This window comes from Scyliorhinus canicula, chromosome 18 (assembly GCF_902713615.1).
Source record: "Scyliorhinus canicula chromosome 18, sScyCan1.1, whole genome shotgun sequence".
NCBI lineage: Eukaryota > Metazoa > Chordata > Chondrichthyes > Carcharhiniformes > Scyliorhinidae > Scyliorhinus > Scyliorhinus canicula.
In genome coordinates, this window is record NC_052163.1 from 95,569,024 (window position 1) to 95,587,566 (window position 18,543).

The window sequence follows — 18,543 nt, forward strand, 5'->3', positions numbered from 1 at the left end:
ACAGTTCAGTTTCTGGTCAATAGTAACCCCCAGAATGTTGATAATGGGGGATTCAGCGATGGTAATGCCATTGAATGTCAAGGGGCGATGGTAAGATCCTCTCTTGTTGGAGATGGTCATTCACTGGTATTTGTGGGGTGCAAATGTTACTATGCCAAGAGACCTGAAGGATCAGCGCCTGTTACTGATGTAGTGCCTGCTGGTTACGTGGGCAAAGCAAGATTGCCAAACAGCCAGTCATTGTCAAGGCAAAATTCTCCAGCAGAAAAGCTGGAAAGAAGATCAAGGAACTCGGTGGAGCCTGTGTAATGATAGCATAATGTTATAATTGGGTGTACAAATGAAATACTGTCCGTGCAAACTGATGCAAGAACGAGCTCCCATGTGATATTATTGATTAATCAGAAACTATAAAAACACACAAACTACTCTTTAAATGTTTCTATTTTAATGTTCCTCTTTCCTTATTTCCACATACACACTGGGTTTGACCAGCTCCACCGCTCAGTCCTATTGAACTTTAATCTCCTTCCCTTCCTTCTAATGCAACAGCAATGTATCATAGTCTCAGTCTCTCTTCTGCATGATTCTAACCCTAATTTGACACCCCTGCTTTGGCCAGTCTGAGCTTTGTGAGAACCACAAAGAATCCAGCATGGTTTTGTAGAATCAAGCAGAAAATAATTTTATTTACAAGAATATGTACACGGGGCCAGTTGTTCACGACTGATTCCCTCTCTAGCCAGTACCACACTGGCCAGCTCTATTTATACAGCTGTGCCGCTAATGATTGCCCCACCCCCTCCTATCATTGGGGGGAGCTCGTGCTCCTTAAGTAATATGGGGTAACCAATTGGCCCCAGCCAATAGGATCCGGGCAGGATATAACCGTGACCAACTCCGTTATGGTCATGAGCTTGTATGTGTCAGTAGCTTTGACCCTTGCTCCCTCCAGTGGCTCAGCCTCTGAGCCTCCAATTTCCCAGAGAAACCAAATACTTTTGACTGACGTCACTGGAACTCTGAGTCTATTTTCAGGTCCCCAGAGAGCCGAGAGGGAAAGGAGTAAAATGGGAAAGATACGCAGAGAGGATGGAAGAAGAAAATGTTTGAAAGACTTAAGGCAGTGTGTCGTCTGGGAGAGAGGGACAAGTGGAGGGGAAAGGTCAGGAGAGAGTCACGGGTACAGAGACGATGGAGACCATTGTACAAAAACATTAAAGTGGAATAGCATCTTTAATGTAATAAACTCTTCTCATGCACTTCACAGGAAAGACAGGGATAGAAAGTGAAAGATCTTTTTAAATAAATTAACATTTACAGTTTACAAATTAAATTTTCCTCTTCTCGCTTTCCTTGTTTATGTTACAGTGGTATTCTGGCTATAGTTTATTCCATTAATGTTTAAATCTCTGTGACGCCCCCTCAAAAATACAATTTTTTGACACCGTTTAAGTTTGAACATCTCCTCCAGCTTTTGCTCATCCATTTGAAACTGCAATCAACCTTGTTGCACTTTTCTGCAGTGTGTGTTTGTGCTTTTAGTAACATGGCAACCAGATTGAAACTGTGTTCTCCAATCATTTTTCTTAAATGTGAGCATGCGGTGGGATACTTTCATTTGTGGCCTGAGAAGGTCCTAGTGGACCTCTCGAAGTGGAGGTGGTGCAGTGCAGATTCACCATTATGACACTGGCGATTAAGGAGTACAATTGCGTAAACGTGTCTTGTATCCTTTTGTTTCGAAGCATTTCTCACCTTTTTAAGGAGTGGTAAGACGATGGGGCAATGGCATTGTCATGTCATGTCATTGTCATGGGGCGATGGCATTGGGCAGCACGGTAGCATGGTGGTTAGCATAAATGCTTCACATCTCCAGGGTCCCAGGTTCGATTCCCGGCTGGGTCACTGTGTGGAGTCTGCATGTCCTCCCCGTGTGTGCGTGGGTTTCCTCCCGGGTGCTCCGGTTTCCTCCCACAGTCCAAAGATGTGCGGGTTAGGTGGATTGGCCATGCTAAATTTCCCGTAGTGTCCTAAAAAGTAAGGTTAAGGGGGGGGGGTTGTTGGGTTACGGGTATAGGGTGGATAAGTGGGTTTGAGTAGGGTGATCATTGCTCGGCACAACATCGAGGGCCGAAGGGCCTGTTCTGTGCTGTACTATTCTATGTTCTATGTACAAGTAATCCAGATGTCTAAACTAACATCAGTTCAAATCCCACCATGGCAGCTGGTGCAATTTCAATTCAGTTCATGAAATGTGGAATTGAAAATCTGTAACGGTGACTATGAAACTACCATCAATTGTCGTAAAAACTTATCTGGTTCATTAATGCCCTTTAGTGAAGGAAATCTGGCCTACAGATCAGTCCAGACTCACAGTAATGTGGTTGACTCTTAAACTGCCTTTTGAAATGGCCGAGCAAGCAACTCAGTTCAAGGGCAGTTAGGGGTGGTGATGCTCGATCAATAACCACAGGAACAAAGGAGTAGTCCGAATCGAAGGCTTTAATCTACAAGAGGTGTGCCCAGCAGCTTGAGTACAGAAAGAACGATGGCTGCTGGGAAACACGGGTTCTTATACTCCGCCTCGTGGGCGGAGCTACCTTCATCTTGCCCAATGGGAAAACAACACTTGGGCCAATGGACAGCGAGCCTTCTCCACCAATAGCAGCTCACACTCCCAGGTACCGTAGTACCTGTAGTCATACTACCACTGGTGGGCAACAAATACAGGCCCTGCCAGTGATGCCCACGTCCCATGAAATAATTTTTAAAAGACTGAAACGTCCTACCCAAGAAGGCTATGGATGTTGGGTAACTTTTTTAAAAAATATTTTTTATTCTCCTTTTTCACATTTTCTCCCAAATTTACACCCACCAACAATAAACAATAATCAGTAACAAATATGTCAATCCCCATATCAATAACAACAATCCCATCCTCCCACCAAACCCCAAACATTAGCCTGCATGTTCACACAAACAAATGACAAAAAGGAATTAGGGACCACCTGTAGTCGCCATCAACATACACAGTCCCCCTCCCACCCACCCGCCCCAACTAATGTTCGATGCTATCCAGTTCTTGAAAGTGCATAATGAATAATGCCCATGAATTGTAGGACCCCTCCATCCTTCCCCTCAGTTCAAACTTAACCTTCTCAAGAGTCAAGAATTCCAACGGGTCTCCCCGCCACGCCACACACAGGGTGGGGAGGTTGCTCTCCAACCTATCAGGATCCACCTTCGGGCGATCAATGAGGCGAAGGCTACAACATTTGCCTCCGCACCCGTTTCCAACTCTGGCTGGTCCGACATCCCGAATATGGCCTCCTGGGGGCCCAGGTCCAGTTTTACATGCACCACTTTAGAAACTACCCTAAAAACCTCCTTCCAGTAATCCTCCAGCTTTGGACAGGACCAAAACACATGAACGTGATTAGCTCCCCCCACCCGCAACATTCACACACACCTTCTACTCCTTCAAAGAATCGGCTCATCCTCACCCTCGTGACGTGTGCTCTGTATACCACCTTCAGCTGTATCAGCCCCAACCTCGTGCACGAGGTGGAGGCATTCACTCTCTGGAGCACCTCACAGCAGAACCCCGCCTCCACATCCTCTCCCAAGTCTTCCACTTTGCTTTGATCCCTTTGTGGTGCCTTCTCCGTTTCCAAAATAGCTCCGTAAACCGCCGACACTACCCCCTTCTCCAGTCCCCCTGTCATCAGCACCTCCTCCAGCAATGTGGAGGCCGGATGCTGGGTAACTTATTAATCGTGAACTAAGTCCAGTTTATGGTGAACATCTGGTATCCCCCAAGTGGCCCCTCCCATTTCTCAGTCACATGCTGTGCCTTGTCAAAATCACCCAAAAACACAGCATCAGTTTCCATGTTTGGACTGACTGACACCCAACACTACCTTGCCACCACCTCTCTCGACACCCCTCCACTTAACAGAATGAGCAGAAATTTCTTGTAACTGCATATTGGGAAGACTGAAGCGATTGTTTTCAGACTGCCAGGAACTCCGTTCCTTAGCCACTGGCTCTATCCCTCACTTGGGTACCTTTTTCAGCCTGCAGCAGACTGTTTACAACTTTGTGTCCTGTTTAACCCCCAAGATGGGCTACAGACTACATCAGTGTGTCATCATGCCTATTTCTACCTCCTTAACAATGCCCAATTCACCGCAATCTCAGCTCATCTCCTGAAATCCTCATCTAACACTTCAACACCAGGTGAGCTTCTCATGTTCCATCCTTTGTAAACCTTGGGTCTTCAAAAGTAGAGCAGCCTGTGTTCTAACTTGCACCAAGTTCACCTATGGCCCCTGTGCATGCTGACCTTACATTGGCTCCCAGTTAAGCAATATGTAAAATTTTTTTAAAAAGCTTCTCCTTGCTTTGAAACCCCTCTATGACATTATCTCTGTAACCTCCTCCAGCGCCACAACCCTGGAATATCTGCATACCACCAATTTTAACCTTTTAGCATCCTTGATTTTAATCACTTCCCCAATGGTGGTTTGCTTTCAGCTGCCAAGGCCAGAAGCACTGGAATTACTCTCCGTAAACCTCTTTGCCTCTACCTCCCTCTTTTTAAGACTCTCCTTTAAAATCTACTAACTTTGACCAGGCCTTTGGTCTTCTGCCCTAGTAGGATTGGATTCTTCCGCCCTACCCACTGCAAGATCACCAAGGGCAGAACGTGGACCCTGTAAAGGTCCATTGACCTCAGGCTGGAGTTTCCAGTCGCCGGCGGCCATGGGCGGAGAATCTCGCCCCTGGTCTTTGCTGAGCAAACTTGCTGCCATGGGTTGGTTTTGATATGTAGGGTGGTATGGTTGGCTCCAGCATTTGCATTGGGGAAAAGACAGGGGGCTGGATTCTCCGCAGCTCCATGTCAAAGTCATGACGGGGGCGGAAAATCAACTTTCACGCCGTAATCGGGCCAGGTGCCGGTTCGGCGATTCTCCGAGCCCCGAATATCGGCACGTCCGCGGGGTACACCACGCAGCTGGGGAGGCCATTGCCAGAGGCCCGCCCAGCAATCCTCTGCTTTCGACCGGCCGAGTTCCTGATGGAGTGGAACTAACCACCTATTGCCGGTCAGGATGCTGGCGTGGCGACTGTGGACTCGGTCCGCGCCTGGTCAGGGGCGGGTAAATCTGAGACAGCGATTAACTGTGCGGGATTTGAGGCTTGGGCGCACGGCTGATTTTGGGGAGGGGAGGGGGTCACTTTTTTTTTGGTGTGGCTCCCTGGTCTGAGTCCGCCGTGGAGCATGGCGTGGCCGCTGGAGGCCGCTGCCATGCGCATGTGCAGACTCTGAACTGGAGGTGCGGGGGTCCGCATCCGCAGCTAAAGCTGCAAAATTCACTCCGGGTCCCTGCTAGCCCCCTGCAGGGCATTGAATTCGATCAGCTATTTGGATGGAATTTCTGGAGTAAAACTCCACCGTTTTTACACCGGCGTGGGGAACATAGTTTCATTTTGGGAGAATCCAGCTCAGGATTCTTGTTTCACTATTCCGTAAATGAGATTGAGGGAAGCATAAGGCTGTGGCTATATGATGCTTCTCGCAATACAAAACAATCTTCAGGGGAGAACGAGGTGGGTGGAATAAATTTTCTCTCCTTTTTTGTGAAAATGGAAATGCTGGACAATATTTTGGCAGTTTCCACATGAAGTGCCAGGGAGAAAGAAATGGTTGGAGGTTGCCGTACAAAATGAATTTCTCCTGTTTGGAAAACAAAGGGCAGCTTTAAGATTAATCGACTCCCATTCTTATTTCTCTGCAGTGCTAAATAAAGCTGATTGTGACCAACGATTAAAATTATTTCATGAAGTGAAAGAGTTCAGACAAGTTGTGAATGGCTTTATATTACATGGTGTAACTGAAACTTTGCACTGAAACTAATAGTTATGTATTTTTCCCCTTTCTCTCCTCAAAAATAAATTGTTTTGGCCAAAACTATTGCTGTGGCTACGTTGATGTAGATGTCGGCTCAAGACATGCCTGTGGGGGTGTGTGTGCATCTCTCTCTCTGGTAATCTCCTCACTTTTCTGAATGTTGGATAGGGACAGTTGGTATCGGAACGTCTGCAGGGTTCTCCAAAGTGAGGCTGGAATGAATGCTTTTGAGGAAATGTTATGGACTAATTACTTTTTAAAGCTCACTTATAGCTTTTCTTATCTTGCTGTTTTGTCTATGCTGCCATGGAAAGTGTTCACAACTGAGACGTTTTTTGTTCCTCCCTGTCTTGTACACTCTTCCTCCTCCCTATGTCCTTGCTATGTTGAAATCATCGGTTACCTTCATTTATTCCCCGAACTTCAATGCTCATGCATGACCCCTTACCCCCTTCAATCTGCCCAGATCCCTCCTACAATCTATAGGCTTCTTTCAAAAATCAAGCTTTCTGTGACGGTATCCCCCGAGACTGGCCAACTTGACTGCACTTAGGTTTATTTGTTACTTGTTAGTTGGTCCTGTTTGAATCTTAGTCGCACGGTTTGTAAAGGACTATTTTTGGCGTTATTTGGAGGATCTTGTAGTATGAGCTGTAAGATTTGAGGTCCTTGCGCTCCATGATGTGCAAGTTGGCATCCGACAAAGACCATAAGCTTGATTATCCCGGGGGGGGGGGGGGGGGGGGGCTCTTTTTGTCATTTGTTTATGTTAACATGCGGCCTGATGTTTGGGGGTTGGTGGGGGGGGGGGGGGGTGGGATCGTTGTTAGTGTTATGGGGATTGACATATCTGTTGCTGATTATTGTTTATTGTTGGTGGGTGTAAATTCAGGAGAAAATGTGAAAAAGGAGGAGAATAAAAATATTTTAAAAAGATGTTGTGCTGTCTTCTGCCCAAACTTTTCCGCTTTGGAGGTGTGCTGTCACATGAGCCTTGCACTTTCGCTTCGATTTCTCAAAATATAAAGCTCTTGAGGGGTGAGGCTAATTTATGGTTCTTCTCGTAGCAGTTACTAGCTCCTTTAAACCTTCAGATTTGTTTGAAAAGTGTTTGTCAGTGTCTTGGTAAAGATTTAAAATGTATGTTATTACATGACTCATGGTACTGGGTATGAATTTAAAAAGGTCTGCATATGCGATCAGATGTGTCAACGTGTTATGTTCATGATGTTTATATAAAGATCTGAGCAAAAAGTTGCCTTTAATTTCTATGTTTGTTTAAGATTTTCAAGAAACATTTGTCTCTCTTAACCCTTTCATTTAGCTCGCACAGTAGCAACACATGCTGGGTGCCCATGGGCAATGTGAACCTGAGGCAGCTGAGTGGACTTCAAACTTGTACAATGCCTGATGCCCGCATGTGCATGGTGCAATAGGAGAAACACAAGCAATTTTAAACCTTTTTTCTAGCCCCTAACCCACAGGCACAGAAGCCAGTAGTAGAACCCAATGCTGCCACTGGCTCAACTTAGCTTAGAAGGGAGATGGTGGCATAGTGGTATTGTCACTGGACTAGTAAACCAGAGACCCAGAGTTCTGCTCTGGGGACCCCAAGTTCAAATCCTACCAACTGCAGATGGTGAAAGTTGAATTCAATAAAAATCTGGAATTAGAAGTTGAATGATGACCGCAAAACCATTGTCAATTGTCATAAAAACCTATCTTGTTCACTAATGTCCTTTAGGGAAGGAAATCTGCCATCCTTGCCCGGTCTGATTTACACGAGACTCCAGATCCACAGCAACATTGTTGACTCGTAACTTCAATTAGGGATGGGCAATAAATGCTGCCTGCGATGCCCACATCCAATTAACAAACAAAATAATAATTCAGCATCCCACTGAGTGGTATACTTGCCTGCAGTATTATAGGGGAGCAGGAGAACTGTTGGGGGGGGGGGGGGGGAGATAGTGATTTTTTCACCCATCCTACCTGGTGGGAGTGAGGGTGAAGTAAAAGTGAATGAAAAAAGAATGAAAAAAGAAGCACTTTCATGACAACCGGATGCATTGCAGCCAATGAAGTACTTATGAAATGCAGTCAGTGTTGCAATGCAGGACAGACTTGCTATCCTGTTCCTGCTGGGTTAATGACTGTGGAGTAGATTATTTGGCTCTCTGGTTCGGGCAGGGACCTCATTCATAGGTGGAGATTAGGGTCCTACGATACCATTAGGATTCAAGCATCAGTTTTAACAGCCTATTGGGTCAGTGCCTGTCCGATATGTATATTTAGATTTATTGTCATGTGTACCAAGATTCAGTGAAAAGTATTGTTCTGCGCAAAGTCCAGACAGATACATGAAAAACATAGGACATATGATAAATACACAATGTAAATACATAGACCTAGACATCGGGTAAAGCATACAGAGTGTAGTGCTATGGTCCACAAAGTAAATCATCTCGGAAGAAGAGGAAATCCTTGAAGCTAAAACTTTATTTAGTGGGGCCAAGAGGGCAGGAGGGTCCTCCAGACCCCAGAACGAAAGTCTGGATGTCCAATGCCCTGGGATACCACCACTAACCTGTAAAAGCCAATGATTAGCAAGCAATAACTACCTGCTGTTTGGCTGTGTCTTTACACATTGTCTTTGAACAGGGGGTACCCAAGCACTGCTCTCAAAAGGGATAGGTCACCACTGCTCCATATTAGCAACAAAACATTAGAGTCCATCTCCGGATCCCAGAAATAGGAGATCTGCTAGTATGTACAAATTAGGAAATACCAAGCTGCCAAAACAAGCTATGTACCAGCAACAGTGAAGAATCATGGGAGATCGGCAAGAGAGTAAAGAAGGAAGAGTTTGGAAAGTTGGAAATCTAATTGAAGATTAAACAAGGTCATTGATCTCTGTCCAGCCTCTCCTCCCAGACAGTTTCCCTCATGACAACTGAAGACCTTTTATACCAAACCCAGGCTGATTCTTGAAGCCAAGTAGTCCACTTAGCTGACCGTTGCATGAATCAGATGATGTGGAGATGCCTGCGTTGGACTGGGGTGGGCACAGTAAGAAGTCTTGCAACACCAGGTTAAAGTCCAACATGTTTGTTTCAAACACTAGCTTTCGGAGCACTGCTCCTTCCTCGGGTGAGGGGGGGTGGGCAGGGAGCACTGCTCCTTCCTCAGGTGGGGGGAGGGAGCACTGCTCCTTCCTCAGGTGAGAAAGGAGCAGTGCTCCGAAAGCTAGTGTTTGAAACAAACATGTTGGACTTTAACCTGGTGTTGCAAGACTTCTTACTATGAATCAGATGACCATTTGTGGGAGCATCTACACAGGAGATTTTCTTTCCCTGTTCTTTCTAGTGAGATATAACTGTTTGATTGCTGTGCCAGATGGCCTCCCTTGATCAGGGGCAGGTTGATTCCGCTCAATGACCACCAACCTATTGATTACAAACCCAGATGGTTCAAATGAGGCTCAAGATGGCCATTTGTTTCTTAAATAATTGCAAGATTTCTGCCTCCACCCATTTTAAATTGTTATGTTGAACATATTTGACATTGACTCCAATATTCCTCTCTATTTGATCCTCCTCTTCCAGAATACAACCTGACTGAATTTGACTTGAGACATTGGGGGGTATGAGAGATGCATGGACTCCTCCATTCCCATCCTAGGGTTCCACAGAGCCTCCGGGAACTCTGACATCTGGACACACAACACACACTGATTCTCCAGGTAGATCCACCTGTTCTTTGCTGAGGAAGACTCTGCCTATCCTCCATCCTCTAAGGGCGACTGGTTGCAGCTGACCCTGTCTCCCAGAATCCTCCAGCTCTATCACAATGTATGTGTCACCGTGCCTAATAACACACAGGACACATTGAGGTGTGAGTGTCCACATTGGTGGAGGGTGAGCAAGACAGCAATGGTGGGTTTGGACTCCCATTGCCAGATCGAAGAAGATCCTTGAAATGTTTCCAGCATGACACTCTGTTCTCACCACTCCCCTGCTGCTGACCTCGTTAGCCATCTCCAGCCATGTCCCCTTGGTGAGCCTGGTAGGGTTACCATTGCCACTGACCTGGAACAGGATGTTTCTGCATTCAGTCACTGCTCCAGTGAAGTACTGGAAAAATGGGTCAGGGTGTGTGTGTGGGGGTGGAGGGGGGGGGGGGGGTGGGTGGGTGGTGTTGCCAGTGACCCCCTGTCTCCATTACCCTCTGCTCAGCTCCTCCTTGCAAAATGGGGATAAATGGCAAAGGTGATCACCCACCCTCGAGATTGCTGCTATCTGTCCGGCTTCCTTCCCATGTCCACCATCGGTAATCAGATGGTGAGCACTGCTCTGTTCCAACCAGTTACTTGCCATATTAAAATCATAATGCATGATCACTGTGCGTGTGGAGTTTGCAAATTCTCCCCGTGTTTCCATGGGTCTCACCCCTACAAACCAAAAGATGTGCAGGCTAGGAGGATTGGCCATACTAAATTTCCCTTAATTGGAAAAATAAATAATTGGATACTCTATATTAAAAATAAATAAAATCACAATGCACTCACGATGCTGAAGTGGTCTGAGGTTAGGACACAGAGTGAGCATGAAATTGAATCCTGACTGTTCAATATTTTTGTTAGAAACGCTTATGTGTTCTGCTTTGCAAGGTATATACCTGCATCCATAACTTGGACAAAACTGTATTTTAAAACAGTTACTTAAAAAAAAAAGGGAGGGCATCTGGGGTGATGGGCGGGGGGAGGGGGGGGGGGGGGTGGGTAGGGAGGATTGTACACTGAGCCAGGCGGCGACAAACTGTAAATATAGAAACCTAAGAAGAAGCCTTTTTGTACTGTACAATAAATGAAAACAAACGGCAATGTACATAATTTTGAAAATGCCAATAAAAATACTTGAAAAAAATGTATGTACATGTATTTTGTTTGAAACAAGGGCCTGACCTATTGCCGCAGCCCCCCCCCCCCCCCCCCCCCCCACCCCTCCCTATCTGCCCCACTCAGTCCCCTTTATTTGTGCTTCCCAGGACTTAGACTTGGGAAGCTTTATGCAGTGCATCTTCCAGGAAGGAAAGGGTTGGAGTGGGACTGGAGAGCTACTGGCTGCTGGCCAATCTGATTGACCTGCAGCTCTCCAAGGTGGGAATTGCTCCTGGGTGAGGGGTGGAAGTCCCACCTTATGTCATTCAACACTTGCTAAGAGTATAATATGGCAGTGGGACTGTAGGAACCAGCAGGATGCATTCCCCCCCCCCCCCCCCCCCATGCTTTGGTTGACGGGGGCTCAGAAATATTCAGTGAAGCAGTCAGACAGCAAAAGACCTGTGAGAAGGAGGCAACACTGCTTAGAGGAGTTAGAAAATTAGTTACGTCAGCAGGAGAACCTACTGATGTAGTTTTTGCATAGTATTCATCATTACACAAAAACATGCTTGTGTATCTGCTCACATTTACTGTTTTGAAATTAAGTAACTTAACAATTTGTATGAAGTCGTGTTTGGTCTGCTGTCCGAGGGCTTGAAAAAGTAAACATGTGAAAAACATGACTATCAGGCATGGGTCACAAGGGTGTACTATTTTTTTATACTACTGGGTTATGCTATCACACAAGTAAATTAAGATACAGCCTCCATTATACTGCAAGTAAGATGCTCAAACTAATTATGGGACTGATTTGGCAATGAGCCCTCAACTGTCCTCTAATAAACATGCCCTTTCTAACTGTGACCCTGTGCCACACTCGTGCATCTGAAAGTATTTCCCGGTTTCTGTCGCCACCTTTTTTCACCAAAGATCCAGATTGTTTTGCAAATTCCTGTTTCCCCTGGTGAATGCTGACATATTTTCTATCTGGCCCTGTCCTATTAACTCCTTTTTCCCTTGGACTCACTTTAAGCTTGAAACTGGAACAATTCCAGCGTTGCTCCCCTTTTGTGTCCAAAACCTGCTTTATTTATAGTACTGTCAAAGTGTGACCTTGGAGCAAGCTTATGGTTCTCCGGCTCATTCTCAGTTCTTTACTCGACTAACACAGGTCTCAATCTCCTGCTGTCATACGGGCTGCCTGTTCACAGCAGCTTTTTTGTATCAGTATTCAGAGTTGGTCAACATCCTTAATTTTTATTTATTTTCACCAATTTTCTCTCCTCCGTCCTCGAGGATCCTGATTCACAATGGGGCTCAAGTTCCCCAGGTTCTGACTCAGTAGCTTCTTGCTGCCTGCTACAAACCGCCTCTTAGTATCTCTCTCAAGTGAGTATCCTTCAGATGAGCCGGGATGGTAACCGTGGCAGGCAGGCTACTCCTTAAGACGTGAGGGCTTTCTAACGCTGTGGCCTCAACAGACTTTGGTTACGAAGGAAAGAAACCAGCAGAGATCCCTCTGGATAATGCTAGTGTTGGCACAGATTAGAGAAGGATTAGGCTCAGTTGCAATGCTGCCCACAGTTGACTAGCCTGCCAGCACAAGGCTCAGACAGATGGGTGATGAATTACTATTTGGATGAGGTACCAAGGGCAGCAGTGAACCTTACCCCATCAAAAATCAATGGCTATGGAACCATATCACAGAAAAGATCAGCAGCTGCTGAATTGAACACTGGGATCTGTTCCCCCAGCCAGAGACGGTACCCCATGTGACTCATTCAGTAGCACTTGCCCCTCTGAATCACAACGTTCAACTCGTGCCAGTCTATACTTTTGTGCTTTCCAGTGTGGTACCGCTGCAATGTGCAATGCTGTCGGCACTGTCTTCCAAACTAGCTGTTAAATCCTGCCTTTGGGCGATGCAAAAGACCTCCATAGTGTTGCTGTGAAGCAGGATAGGGGAGTTATCCCAGGTGTCGTGGCTAATATTAATCCTTCAATCAACATCACGAAAGCAGATTACCTGGCCATTATCACATTGTTGTTTGTGGGATCTTGCTCAGCATAAATTAGCTGCGGTGTTTCCTGCATTGCAATAGTGGCCACACTTCAAGTATTTATTTGACTGTAAACACTTTGACAGAGCCAGTGGTTGAATGAAAGATGTTATTTAACTTTTGTCTTTTTTCCTGGGAGGAAGGGAGGCTGGACAGGAAATAAATGTGGTTGATTTCCAGGAAGGCCATATTTTGTCAGGCCATATTTTGTCTTGAATAGTCTGATGTATGGTATCGGTACAGGACAGGTCTTGAACTAAATGAACCTGACAGTTTTATATTTGTCCTCTGCAGGCTACCTCTGCTACCTAACGTACAATAATAAAGAAAATGAGCTTCTGGATACACCTCCGGCTTCTCCTCTGGAAGAATTTCACATATCGGAAAAGACGAACTGTGAGTTACGGGATTTTATTAAACCAATGTCTTAATCCTTGTCTTTTGGCTATCTTCAGTGTTGCCTGTGAATCGTGCGGGAGGTCACTGCAGAGCAGATCATTAAAGGGGGAACAGTCTGAATGTTTTGCAAAATGTTTTTCCTTCCTTAACCCATTGTCTCCCGAGGTCACTCACTGCTTGCTCCTGGACAGTTCCATTAATCTTGTTATCTCTCTGGTTTTTCACTGAATTAACCATTCATCATGTGAAGCTTAGACAGTGTTGACAGGCTACTCAGTCACGATAGGATCAGAACCAAGTGCAGTCCAGTTTTTCCACACAAGTAATTGTCTGTCACCTGACAAGAATCATTGCTGAACTCTGGCTGATCTTGTTTCTCCCTTCCCTGGTTCTGGGATGTGACCCGTGGCTCTGAAATCAAACTTGTTAGGGAGGAATGAATTTGGGAGCTGTGTTGGTTGTATATTTTCCTTTGGGCATCGATGCAGAAATTCTTGACATGTAATTTATGGAGGTAAAGAAGCAATGTGATATTTGTTACAATGATGTCTCCAAATGAGGTGTTTGCAATGCAAATCAGTGCAGCCTGTCCTCTCAAACCTTCTTGGGAAGTCCCTCTGGATATAGGATGTCTCTAGTTGTCTGGTTCGATTGACCCTGAGATGGTTAAGTGCGACGTGCGATCTGCAGATCCTGAAAAACACAGGGCAGATGGTGCTTGGAGGGTTGTGTAAATAAATTTGTTTGGAGGTTTGTGAGCTCTCTCCGATGCCTCGATGAATGCGACTCCGCTCCTTTTATTTCAGTGGCGTAACGGAAAATGTGAGGAAAGAGTTTGTTTGCACACAGTGACTCCAGTGTGTACCATGTACAAACATAGCAAAACGCCAATATTCCTTTGACAGCATCTCCCAAACCTGCAGCCTCTCTTAGAAGGATAAGGGCAGCAGGCACTTGAGAACACCATCAGCTGCAGGTTCCCTTCCAAGTCATGTACTATCCAGACGTGGAAACATATTGCTCTTCTCTCATTGTTGTTGCATCAAAACCCCTATCAAACAGCACTGTTGGTGTACGCGCACTCAAAGAACTTCAGTGGTTCAAGATGTCAGCTCACTGCCACCTTCTTGAGAAATTGGAGATCTGCAATAAATGCTGGCCTTGCCAACAATGCCCCCATCCCAGGAACAACTTTCGGGCAGCTCTCGGCTGAACACTCTGCATCTTCACTGGTACCACAATTTCCAATCCACGAGCGACTCAAGTCTGTTCGCTGACTGGTTTAAGATTGCGGGCTTGATTTTAAAGCTGATTACAGATCGGGCTGATTTATTCCCCATCAGTAATGTTGCTATTTGATACTGAAGGTAAAGGGAGCCATCGAGGTGAATCTGCATTGTCATATGAAATGGGATATGTTTATGTTTGAAAAGGCAATGCCATAATCTTGGAGTAAGAGGTAGCAAATTTAAAACAGAATTGAGGAGAAACTACTTCTCTCAAAGAGTTGTGGATCTGTGGAATTCGCTAGCCCAGAGATCCTGGGACAGTGAGTAAATTTAAGGAGGAGTTAGACCGATTTTTAATTGGTAATGGGTTGAAGGGTTATGGAGAATGGGCAGGACAGTGGAGTTAAGGCCAGGATGAGATCAGCCATCCCTTGGAAGTTAAGAGTCAACCACATTGTTGTGGGTCTTTTGGAGTATTTCCTGTTTATTTCCTTTGTTTCCATTTCTTTCATGTTAACTTTATTATTTTGGTCCATGGACCCAGAATTGGAATGTGCCTTTAAGCAGAAGACTCAAAGTTGAAGCAGGCAGCTTGTCAGGGCCCTATGCTCCGAGGTTTTGTTTTTGGAGAGAAGCCAGAATCCTCGGCACCGAGTGGATCTTAAGAAGGAGTTGGATCGATTGGTTGACTGGCAAACAGTGGGTTGGCCAGGGACAGTCTTCTGCCTGACAATGGTCAGTGATTGGTTCCTTTCTGAGAGAACTGGGCAGAAGTGTTTAGACCTTGAAAGTGACAGGAACGCTCTCTATCTTTCTTGCTGAAGTGAAAAAAAAACTGCTCTATTGTTCTGAAAGCAAGAATGTCTGGAACACCCTTTGCTGTGAACGTGAAATGATGCTCGAGTCTGCAGAGCAAGTAGACAACATTGACAGAGAAAAACATCTCAAGCCTAGAAGGAAGAAGTACCGAAATGAAAGCCGGAACTTCAGAAAGATATTGCCTGGAAGTCATCCCAGTGCATCAAAGATCTTTATCTTTTTATTATTTTTTATCCCTTTCCACCCAAGTGGGGTGTGTCTGTATTATAATTTTATTGGGCTCCACCAAGGGACGAGGGTATTTTAAATTAAATCTAATTTCACCGATGTTGTGACAGTGGGTCAAGTGGGACAGGAATTGACCACGCACTAACCCAGGATTTTGTGATAGTCTGGGGTTGCATGTGGGCCGGACAAGGTAAGGACAATAGGTTAAAGTACAATTTTGTGGTCACTGTTACTGGGACTTGCTGCCAATTTCAATTTTGTTTCATTTATCAATTGAATTTAAATTCTACGAGCAGTCATGGTGGATTTGAACCCAGTTCCCGAGAGTATTAATCTGGGTCCCTGGATAACAAGTATGGTGGCATTACCACTGCCCCCCCCCCACCCCAAGTAGTCGTGGTTCAGTAACACTCTTGCCCCTGAGTCAGAACTCGATGGCACTGCAGAGGCTTGTACACAGAATCTGGCCAACTCTCCAGTGCAATACTGAGAGCACTGCACTCTCCGAGGTGTTGTCTTTCAGATGAGATGGTAAACTGAGGCTCTGTCTGCCCGTCAAGGTATAAGTAAAAGATCCTAGGGCGATATCTACTGGCCGCGTCGTGCTCGAACGGGAGTGCGTCATGGCCCCTCCCACTGGCTTCCCAGCAGCCACTATGCCTCGTGATATTTACCCAAGTCCTGCAAGGCGACGAGATCTGGAACTGCCCACAATGGGTGTGACCAAGCCGCGCTTGCAGAAGTAGGCCTTAAACCTACTAAGGCCTACTCACCCAGGATCTATGGGCCGCCCAGCATCTAACATCCTCCCCAGTGAGTCCCCAGCCAGGTGTCGTTTAGTACGGTCCATACAAATGTGGACCAGGTGGAACGGCACCCTGGGGGTCTCTGAGGCTATCATAGGCCCCTGGGTGGTTAAGGACAGGTCAGGGTGGCCCCTTGGCCTTCCCCCTGGAAAGTGGGCACCTTGGTTCTGCCTGGCTGGCACCTTGGCACTGCCCGAGAGGGGCCATGGCCATGAAAGGGGGTAGATGAGGGGGGGGGGGGGTGCAGGGCAGGTAATAAGGAGCACCTAGAATGTTGGTGGGGGCCCTTGAATGGGGGGTTCTTATAAGGGGGTGTGTGGGGGGGGGGGGGGGGGGGCCTGAAGAGGCGGGCAAAATGAATGTAAAGTGCTTTGGGACAGAAGACAAGGTATTATACTTCCAATTCTTCCAGTCTTAAAACTAAATTAATTTTCCACTCTCCCCATCTGACTTTCCTTCTCATTTTTTGAAATGTGCATCAGAAATAATGATTATTGACAAGCCGAAGGATATAGGCTGGTCTGAGGTGCTCATTAATTGGTTTTGACCAAGTCTGATGATTTTAGCAAAAAACAAAACAAAATAGGTATGGCATTTCAATGCATTATTATTCTGTAAACAGCCAGAATGAACAGATTAGTGCTGCAGTCTCGGGCACATTGAAGAGGACTTTACAGTACACCATGTTCTATGTGAAATGAGTGTTAAAATCTGCATTAAAGATTCTGAATTCCTACTGTTTTTGTTTTGCAGATTCAGCTGATTATCGAGCTACTGTGGCCTCTCTTTCTCTTCTTTATATTAGTCTCAGTGCGTCAGACCCATCTAGCATATCAGCAGCATGAATGTAAGTAAATGCTACTTGATACATGAATGCACTGTTTTCCAGTTTTATCTTCACCAAATCCCTCCACTGCCTAGAAGCCTATGCTAGTGGTCAGTACCCCAAGTGCCGCCTCTCGCTCGGGTATGGATGCGGAGAATTCTATTTCCTCGACTGGAGTTCAACCCCAAAAATGACGGAAAGCAGTGAGGTAAATTCTCCGCCGGCAGTGCATGCCCGCCTACTAGGTTTCCCGGCGGTGTGGGTTGCTTACAATGGAAAATCCCATTCGTCAGCAGTGGGAAGGGAGCATCCCGCTGCCAGCAACGGTGCGCCACTGAGAAACACGCGGCTGGGGAAGTGGAAAATCCACCCCAATGAGTTCAAAAACCCCTCAAAATTACTCTGGTTAATCATTTCTGAACTACAACGGGTTCTGCAGATGCTGGGGCCTCGTGTAGGTGGCCATTCAGAATGTGTGAGCATTGAAAGCGATCGTTAGTAGGATGGATGGGCGACATGGGGTTGGGGAATAATTTTGTATATTGAAATGAGAGAAAGCTATTATATGTGTTTACTGTGCTTGTCACTGGATTTTGACCCATGTCCATCTCCTCCCTTCTCTCGATTTCCCCCTTCCCCCTCCTTGGAAAAGGTAAAATCGCAAAGTCTTGTCGCCAGTTTTGTTGAAATGTCTCCCCAACTCCAGGAGGCCACAAACACATTGTTCATTTCTCAAACCTTCCCTCCTTCTGCCTTGACCTTGCGGCTTTTCCAAAGTCAAACTCAACACTCTTCTGTCTTCACCAGATTTCAGCAGGAATCCTTGGGTAGTAATCAGGAACTGCAATTTTTTTTTTGAAACCCCAACTAATTTAACACGGAAGTCTTTTAACAGGGCATTAGATTATTATTTTAATATAAATAATGTGCAAGGGTATGGGGGAAAGGCAGGAGAATGTCACTGAGTCATAACACTCATTTGGAGAGCTGGTGCTGACTCGATGGGTCAAAAGGCCTCCTACTACACTGCACATGTGTCTTGATACCGCATGATATGGAGGGCATAAAGGCTTGTGTGATGTATAGTTTCCTGTGCGTATGTGGAATAACGCAAGTAAAGTCGCCACAGACCCAGATGACCAAAGGTTGCTTTTCCCTTTGAGGTGGAGAGCTGACTGGTGGTTATTTAACCTGAGAATCACCGCACTTCAGGTGAGCGGCAAGGTTGAGAAGGTAGGGTCTTCATGAATAACCTCAGCCGGTACGGGAATTGAACCCACTCTGCATCACCAACTAACTGTTCAGCCAACTGAGCTAAACCTGCCGCCCCATCCACTGCCGTTGCACGCATAGTATAATGCTGTACAACGCACGTTG

At 45.9% G+C, this 18,543-nt stretch overlaps 1 protein-coding gene across 3 annotated transcripts in view; it reads left to right on the forward strand.

Annotated features, from left to right (window-relative positions):
• The window catches only part of LOC119952956 (phospholipid-transporting ATPase ABCA1-like), a 216,373-nt gene that overhangs the window by 22,910 nt on the left and 174,920 nt on the right, over nt 1–18,543 (forward strand). For all 3 annotated transcript variants that reach the window (XM_038776597.1, XM_038776599.1, XM_038776598.1), the window contains exons 2-3: nt 13,154–13,255; nt 17,094–17,187. In XM_038776597.1, coding sequence (XP_038632525.1) covers nt 13,190–13,255; nt 17,094–17,187 — 160 coding nt within the window. In that variant the 5' untranslated portion in view covers nt 13,154–13,189. The remainder of the gene's footprint in view (nt 1–13,153; nt 13,256–17,093; nt 17,188–18,543) is intronic.